Raw genomic sequence first — 9,220 nt, 5'->3', positions numbered from 1 at the left:
ACTAACATTTAATGTCATGTTGTGTATATATATATGGGTGCTGGACGTTTGGCAACAGGTTGACGTCTCCTGACCATGCTCATAAGGATCCAGTCCTTTGATTCCCTTTATTTTCTCCTCATAGTCATATCGTCTTTGCATTAGGATTTAACTTTAGGCGGTATGGTCTGACAATGCTATCTTTAGCCCGCTGCGTTTTGTAGGATTATATTCTATTTTTATGCCAGAAAGCAAGCTATGCCAGCCCATGTAAACCCTTGCGTTCTGATGACGTTGCCGCCCAGTTGGCCACATGTCTTAGCGACCTCTATTATTAGTAGCCTATGCTCGATCTCTGTTGAGTACCTGAATCTGCATTGCTATATTCGGGAAATTGTTGAAAATGAAGCTTCTGATTTGGTTGCCCGTATTCCTCTGGTGTTTACTCGGTCATGGTAAGACTTTTAGACCTAGTTTTTCTTCTTACCGATGTTGTTTTGTGAACTCTCTATAAAGGCAGTTTGACAGAAATGCTTTCACGTTTGTGTTTTGCAGTGTGTTGTTATTTGACCATTGTTAGACAGGCTTGTAGGTTACATCTCTCCTTCAGCCGACGATAAAAGCGAAAGTATTGGCTTGTTTTGTAGTTAGGGTGACCACTGGCTATTGCTCTGTTGCAGGTCAGCAGACCTGATTTTGCCGGACAATGCGGGACACGAGGGAGATAACTTTTTTAATAAAGAGAACTATTATTAATTGTGATATAACTCAGGGTTCGTGTGTGGGTGATGGAAGGAGACTCGGGTTCGGTGAATGCTGGGGCTCGTGCACTTTATTTTAGAAATCTCTCCCCACGAAGCGACTGCGCGCTCACACAATAAACTTGAACAAAATAAATCAGATCAAACAGTACTCTTCCCGCTGGATACAGCTTCTCTGGTCACAGATTCAGTAACACTCTGTTCGCTGGTCAAAGCTTTAGATGACTTCTTCATACACTCATTCCGCTGATCACAGCTGTCAGCAGCACGGCCCGCTTATATGCGGTCTCCTCACGCCAATTACTGAAATCACAAACAGGTGTTAGTCATTTTAACCCATTACTCACCGCTCGGCTCCGCCCTCGCTCTCCCGTTACAGACTTCGCTGAACCACGCCCCCCTCGCCACATTGATAAATATTGATTTTATATTAGATGTCTTTTTGCACTAACATGCTTTAAATTGCTAATATTACGACGCTGCACCGCGCATGTTCAGTGTTTTCTTATTAACATTTTCTTTTTTATTGTAGATGTAGACTATTAGTTTAAAGGACGATGAAATAAAATTATGCAGACAAAATTAAAATGTGGGACACTGCTTATGACTTGCGGGACGCGGGACTTCGAATTTCGGGGTGGTCACCCTATTTGTAGTTAGTCGACAGAAATGTATTTATTGTAGGCCTATCTTTGTATTTTGCTGTGCGTGTGTTTTCCTGACCATTATAACATTATTATTTTTTTAACATTAGGCCTATATGATTTGTTTGTTAGTCTGCTCTTGACGAAGCTTATAACTAACTTTACTAACTGTTACGCCCAGCCGACGCTGAAACCGTAAGTAGGCCTACGTTTTGTATCTGATTGCTTTATTTTGACAGGAATGACTTTTGTGTGTGTGTGTGTGTGTGTGTGTGTGTGTGTTTAGCTTTTTTGTGTGTTTTATTTGACCATTGTCTTAAATTCGACTGAGGTTACAACCCTTCGGATAACCGTAAAGGCGACAGTGACGCATTTATATTTTGTATTAGCTCTAATCTTATATTTGAAATAAATGCATTTATCAGTTGTATTTGTCTTGCATTTATGTGTTGCAAATGCAATTTCACTTCTTTTTTATTTCTTTTTTATTTCTTTTTTTTATTGCAGAACTTATACATAACTACCAACTCAGGGAAGTTAAGCAAGGTGTACAAACAAACAAACAAACAAACAATAATACTGGGTTTGCATACATCAAATGATGTAATACATAAAAAAAGAAAGAAAAGCATAATAAGGTCAAGTCATTTCTTTGAATAAATCATCATAATGCATCAAAACATTTTCATTTTCTTGTTATTTATAAGTTTAAGGGATGAAATAAAAGAGTCAAAATCAGCAAGAAAAAGAGGAAAGCTCAAAGGAGATTTAAGCCATTTTTGCTTATGGATGAAGAATTTTGCATACAAGATAAAGAAGTTAACAACATACTCAAGGGAAAGCAACTTTGGATTTTCATAATAAAAAATAATCTCTTTGAGAGTGAAGGTGTGGGTCACATTAGTAGGGCTAAAAACAAAAGAACTTAATTTAGTCCAAAATCTATTGGTTACATTACAGTCACAAAATAAATGGGCAGCTGTTTCCTCAACAAAACCACAGAAGGAGCAAGTTTCATCAATATCAGAATATTTAGAGATAGAAGAGTTAACAGGATAAATCTTATGAAGGATTTTATAATGAATTTCCTTAACTTTGTTGGATACACAAACAGAAGCCAGGCCTTCTTCCAATTTACGTTTGTTACAAGGGATCCCCAATAGAATTTACCCCTTGGAGTAATCTTTCTTTTCATTTGAAAAATTGTACGAATATGTCCGTTGTTACATTTTCGATCTAAAAACTCAATACCACCCAAGCGTAAAGCCGGATAAACACTGTTACCTTTATTGAAGCTAAGGTGGCTTTTAACTAATTGGATTAAGCCTGCTGGTATAGCTTTTATCAAGGTATTATATTCCTTTGGTGGAATAGGAAAGTTATGGAGATTCAAAAATTGCTTATAAGTTAGAATAAAACCAAAATCATCAAAGACAGATAGAATGCAATTAAAGTTATTGTTAAACCATCTAGGAAAGAAAAGAGACTTATTTCTAATGGTTATATCCACATTGTTCCAAAGGAAAACTTTGTGGGGGGAAAAGCTATGGACAAAACACAATTTCCATGAGAGAAGGCATTGCTGATGAAAGTTAGATAAGGAGATGGGTAACTTGCCAGGCAAAAAGTTACACTTTAATAGGAAAGATAGGCCACCAAGTTTGTTAAAGATATTATTAGGAATGAAAAACCATAACGAGACTGGGTTCGCAAGGCATCTTTTCAGCCAGTTTACTTTAAAGGTGTTTATAGTATCAGCAAAGTCCAAAAAGTCAAGGCCACCTTCACCTCTGGAATTGGAGAGTACTTCTCTTTTTAATTTGTAAGGTTTATTTTTCCAGATGAAATCCAAAAATATTTTGTTAATTCCCTTTATAGCTTTATCATTGATAAATAAAGAGAAAGCAGGGTATACAAAGCGAGAGAGCCCTTCCACCTTAGATAAAAGAACTCTACCGTATAATGAAAGATCTCTCTGAAGCCAGATGTTAAAGATGTTTTTAGTTTTTATCATTTTATCAGAAAAGTTTAAATGATGTCTGGTAATTGGATTTTTAGTAATATGAATACCTAGATATTTAACACTGTTTTTAACTGGGATACCTTCCAAAGATGTCTCATCTATATCATGAATTGAGATAATTTCACATTTCGAAATATTGAGTTTTAGACCAGAGGCATATGAAAATTGATCTATCATTTCCAAAGCATTAGATAACTGTTTTTTATCCTCCAAGAATATTGTGGTGTCGTCGGCTAGCTGTGCAATTTTAAGCTCCCTATCAAATATAGATATTCCTAACAACCTTTCATTATGGTTATTCCTTAGACAAAGTAATTCTGTGGCTAAAAGAAATAAAAACGGGGAGATTGGACAACCCTGTCTGACTCCACGATGGATGTCAAATCTTTTAGATGTTTCAAAGTTAATGATCACTGAGCTATAATATCTCTATAAAAGATGGTTACAGTATCAATAAATGATTTGCCGAATCCAAATAACTCTATAGTACGGAAAATAAAGTTGTGTTCTAAGGAATCAAAAGCTTTGTAAAAGTCAAAGTATGAGACCATCTGATTGAATTAGATTAGAATAATCCAACACATCTAATACTAACCTTATATTATTAGATATGTGACGGCCTTTCATGAATCCCGATTGAGATTCAGAAATAATGTGATCTAGACCAGTTCTTAATCTTTTAGCATAAACAGAGGCTAATAGTTTATAATCTAATGTTAACAGAGTGATAGGCCGCCAATTGTCAATCAATAAAGGGTCCTTGCTTGACTTGGGTATAAGGGATATAACTACCTGTTTCATAGTAGAGGTCATTTCTCCCTGACTGATGCATTCCTTATACATATGAAATAAAGGGAGTTTAATAAACTCCCAAAAGTGGAGATAGAATTCTACTAAAAGCCTGTCAATACCAGGGGATTTGCCTTTTTTCATTGAATGCAGAGCTTGCTTAATTTCATCTATTAACAAATCGGCGTCACAAATTTGACTATACTCACGATCAATAATTGTAATACGGTGTTTAATTATATCACTAAATTTTTCACAGAAGTCATAGTTAAAATTAGAGGTATAAAGATTGCTATAAAATTTGGTAACAAATTCTGATATTTTTCTGGGGTCATTGGAGGTAACTCCATCAATATTAAGTTCTAAAAGAGCTTTCCTCTGTCCGTTTCTTTTTTCCAGGGCAAAAAAATAGCTAGAATTCTTTTCCCCCTCCTCAACCCATTTTGCCCGAGACCTTATATATGCACCTTTAGCCAACTCTAAGTAAGCTCTGTCGAATTCCAGGCTTAATTTTTTTATTTCCAGATCCTCTTCTTCTGTAATCTTATCTTTAGCTAGTAATACATTAAGACTATTAATCAGCTCAGATTCCGTTTTATGTTTAATATCTTTAAGTTCTTTCCTTCTTTGAACTGCAATATATCTAACTTTATATTTAAAGAACTCCCAATTTGTTTTATAATCTCTGATTAACCCGGTAAATAATTCTTTGGTAAGATTGATAATACAATCATTGAATTTTTTGTCTTTTAACAAGGCATTATTAAATTTCCAATAGCCCCTCATTCTTGGGTTATCTTTGATGTCACTAAATTTTATTGCAATTAATTTATGATCTGATAAGGGGGCAGTGACATGAGAAGCATCTTTTACATAGTTAAGGATAGAAAGTGAAATTAGAAAAAAGTCAATCCTAGATCTAGAAGACAAGCTTTTATTGGACCAGGTAAAATCTTTAGTAGAAGGATTAAAGAATCGCCATGCATCAGTAAGGGAGAGATCGGAGCACAAAGAAAGAATTAGATCATTATTCATCCTGCTATCAAGTCTAGGGGGGTATCTATCCAGGAGATCGTCCATACATTCGTTAAAATCACCCCCCAAAATAAAATAAGCGTTATTATATTTTTGGTGTAACTTTTTAAGTTTATCCACTAGCTGAGAGAACATTACTCTATTGGATGCACGAGAGTTGTATCCATATACACAACAAGCTATAAAGGTGGCATTACCTTGTTTTATTACAGCACTAACCCATCTGCCTTCATCCAAGCATAAAGTTTCTAATACAGACCCTTTAAACCTATGTAACATAATAGCTGTCCCAGCCGAGTGACTGCTGCCATGGCTAAAGAAAATTGAGTTTCCCCATTGAGTCCTCCAAAATTTAACATCCGTTTCCCCTGAATGAATTTCTTGAAGAAAGATAAGATCCGCTGCCCTTCTTTTACAAAACAAAAAAATTTCTTTTCTTTTCAGATTGTCCCGCAAACCTCTAACATTTAAAGATACAACCGACAAGGAGTTAAACATAAACTCCATAACAGGAACACCCAAACAAATTGAGAAAAAATAACAAAAAGATGACTTACTTAGATTTAGCTACCTAAATGTAAAGGGAGAGGTGGATAATAACCCATAAAGAACATCTTTGTCGAGGTGATAAACAAGGAAATTAATAGTAAGGTAACAATAATTAAAGAAGAATAAACATAGTTACCTTTCTATTGGTGCACAACTTAAAAGTTTTTCCTTTCTTTTCTTTTTTTCTACAGTTTATATTGTTACTCAAGATTCAAATTTTTACATGAGAAAAATTACAAGAGCAAGCAGCATGTTAGCTTACATGACATCAGAATAGAAGAATTGTTTCCCATCAATCAAGGCAAATGAATTGCGAAAGGTTGCCTTCTTGCCCTCCTCCCTTGCCTTCTTCACGAGAGGCCACAACTTGTCCCGCGCTGCTCTATCTTCGGGAGACAGAGGCTCCGAGAGACGCAGTTTATTGTCAATTAGAAACTTGCAACCTTTAGCAGCACTCCAAATGATGTCACGGATGCGGCGCTGTGAGAAGAGAATTATGATCGATCTGGCCTTTCCATCCGCCCGCTTCGGGCCCGGACGATGAACGACATCGACACTGCCCTGGAGTCCGTCTCCTACTCCAGGAGCAATCTTCCCTAAGACGTTGAGGATCACATTTCGGACATCCTCGTTGTCTTTTTCCGCAACGCCGTGCAACTTTAGAAACCATCGCCAACCGTAACGTCTGCACTCCAGTACACTTGCTTTCAGCGATTTGTTTTCCTTTCTCAGAGCGTGGACCTCAGAGTCCATATGATCGAGAGCCTCTTTATGCACTCCAACATCCAAAATAAGCTGTTGCACCGTCGCTGTTAGACTTTTGACTTGTTTGGAGGTTGCCTCAGTGGTAGTTTCAACCGCCGAAATCTTCTGGAAGTTTTTATCGAGTTTTGATGCAAGCTCACGAATAGCCGCCAAGACATCCTCATTTCCGTTTCCACTAGATTCTGCGCGTTTAGTTTTTTTTGCCGCTGGCTTCTGAGGAGTATCCGAGAGGGATGCGACAACAACCTCATTGTCAAAATTTGGACAAGTGTCAAACCATTGTGATTCGGCATCTTTCTGAGATTTAAAACCAGCACTACTCGAGGCTGATGCCGAATCCTCAAGCTGAACGACTGTGTCAGATGCGTTGAACGACATGGTGTCAATGCGAACTTGTTTCACGTTCTTCTTTCCTCTTTTTCCCATGCATAAAAAGTTTAAAACAGAATCATATAACTTTTCGCTTAGTTTTTCACGGTATCACCAGTCCAATTAACGGGTTATATCACCACTTCACCTTTATTTCCCTGAAGCGCAAAAGATACACTACCACCTACACTGCCGCCATCTTGGCCGTCACCCAATCTCACTTCTTGTCCACGATAAAAACAAACGACGAACGTCATAGCGCCATATGTCTCATTATATGTGCTAAGGTCGTATGATCTGGTATAAAACGTAATCTTAAAATATAATTTAGCGTCATAATGTATATGCATGCATGTATTTTACATAGGTGTAAGTGCATAAATTGATCAAATACTTGAATACAATGTTATACAATGCCTCTGCAAAAACAATGTAAATAAAAACTGTTATTTATGTGGGAGATTCAAACAGCAAGACTAAAATGTCAATAAATAGTGAAACACATTGTATCTCAATGTGGTGGAAAGTAGCACAATTCTAATAAAATACTAAATAAATATATTTTATTGGAAATGTTTCAATATTCTTAATAGGAAATATTATGAAGTTGAGTTTGAGTAGAAAGGCTTAATCGCATAACCTCTTTGCAGATTTTGCAAGATGTTTATGACAAAATAAATGGGATCACATTGAGTCTTCTGTTGAGAACCACTTTTTTCACACTGGTGGGATTTGAGGGATGCAAACTATTACAAAACCTGAAAACATTATGCTCAAGAAGGAAACTATACATCTGGCACTGGGTTTGTTTAGAACATCTCCAGCACAAAGTTTGCTTGTAGAACCAAATGTTATCTCTCTAGAAAACAGACGCCTCAAATTAGACTTACAATACACAGTAAAGGCTTGTTCACACTGTATCGTCTGCGATAATATCGTAATTGTTGTTTTAACGATGTGCGATTTGATATTATCGGGTATAGCCTATCCCTCACACACACACACACACACACACACACACACACACACAGAGTGCATGCATTCTCTACGTGATGTAGTCTTGTAGATTAGACTAGTGCGGGTGCGCATTTAGAGTGTGCACTTTCACTGCCTAATTTAGTAATAGCAATAAATAGATGCTATCACTGCGATGGCGAGGGAGACACACACCACACGCGTCCAAACCTCAGCCAGGTGGTCGCTGAATAAATCTCCCACAAAAAGCACGGAACAACATTGGCATTACTTAATCCTATGACCAGTGTTCGTAACTACCGTATGCATACTAGGACTGTCAACATTTCTCAAATGGCGTTTGCATATTCCTTCTAAAAAAAACATTTGAATGTGGCGCATTTTGTCAATGACGCGCATTACGTCAATAACAGGACAAATTAATACAAAGAGACATAACTACTAGTATTAGGTAGTCTAGTTTATTTGAGTTTAAACATATTTGACAATGTATTACTAGAAAAAAACAAGTATATCAACTAATGGCCAAGACCGCAGAGCTCTCTCTGGCTCGCCCGGACTCGCAGGAAGTCTTTCTCTCTCTCGCACTCACCCGCACGCTCTCTGTGCATACCGGTTTAAATGAACAACAACAAACAAATGTTGAGTGCTGATCAAGAGTTTTGTGCAAGCAATTTAAGGTTGCGACTCTTGTCCCAAATATAGCAGGCTTCATTCAGTGAATTCATTCATTCATTCAAGTTTCACAGTATATAGAACCTGTTGTGAATTTATTTCTTCTAAAGTGTAGAAAACTCAGAAGAGAGACCAGGAGACGATGGAGATATCTTTTAAGCAGATTCTTTATTAGGAACTTGCTGTGGTTGCTGCAGTCATTTAGGGCTGAAACGATTCCTCGAGTTACTCGATTACAAAAAGAATCGATAGCTGCAGCCCTACAGTCATTCCATTCTCGTCTAACTTCTTGAGTCAAACATTGTAATATATATACATTATAAGGGGGAGGGATTACATTGTGATGGTGGAAACTCGTATACAGGTTTAGGAACCTGCATTAAAAGAGAGAGGGAAAACCTATTCAACCCTGAGACTCCAGAACAGGAATGACAGGACTCTCTCTTGCTAAGACAAAAGCTCGCGAGTCTCCAAGTTTGTATTCCTTCAAACCGACATTGAGCGCTCCGAGCGAGCTGTGCTGTGTGGTAACGTTAGTCTGCTACCGCGGCGTGTTTTCCACATTCGAATATTAACTTTCACCGTCGAAATTCAGTTTTTTAAAACTATTCGAATATACAGTATATTCGAATTTAGAATATTCATTGACAGCCCTA

The 9,220-nt window shown here is 37.2% G+C and overlaps 1 protein-coding gene across 1 annotated transcript in view; it reads left to right on the top strand.

Annotated features, from left to right (window-relative positions):
- Positions 1-317: 317 nt before the first annotated feature.
- LOC130087017 (uncharacterized) overlaps positions 318-9,220 on the top strand; it is a 96,118-nt gene continuing 87,215 nt past the window's right edge. The window contains exon 1 of the mRNA XM_056253219.1: positions 318-434. Within this exon, the coding sequence (XP_056109194.1) occupies positions 383-434 (52 nt within the window). The 5' untranslated portion in view covers positions 318-382. The remainder of the gene's footprint in view (positions 435-9,220) is intronic.

The sequence above is a fragment of the Rhinichthys klamathensis genome, unplaced genomic scaffold (assembly GCF_029890125.1).
Source record: "Rhinichthys klamathensis goyatoka isolate OS25496 unplaced genomic scaffold, OSU_Roscu_1.1 h1tg000103l_1, whole genome shotgun sequence".
Lineage (NCBI taxonomy): Eukaryota > Metazoa > Chordata > Actinopteri > Cypriniformes > Leuciscidae > Rhinichthys > Rhinichthys klamathensis.
The sequence above is the reverse complement of the archived record's forward strand: the minus strand, read 5'-3'. Positions and strand labels throughout refer to the sequence as shown.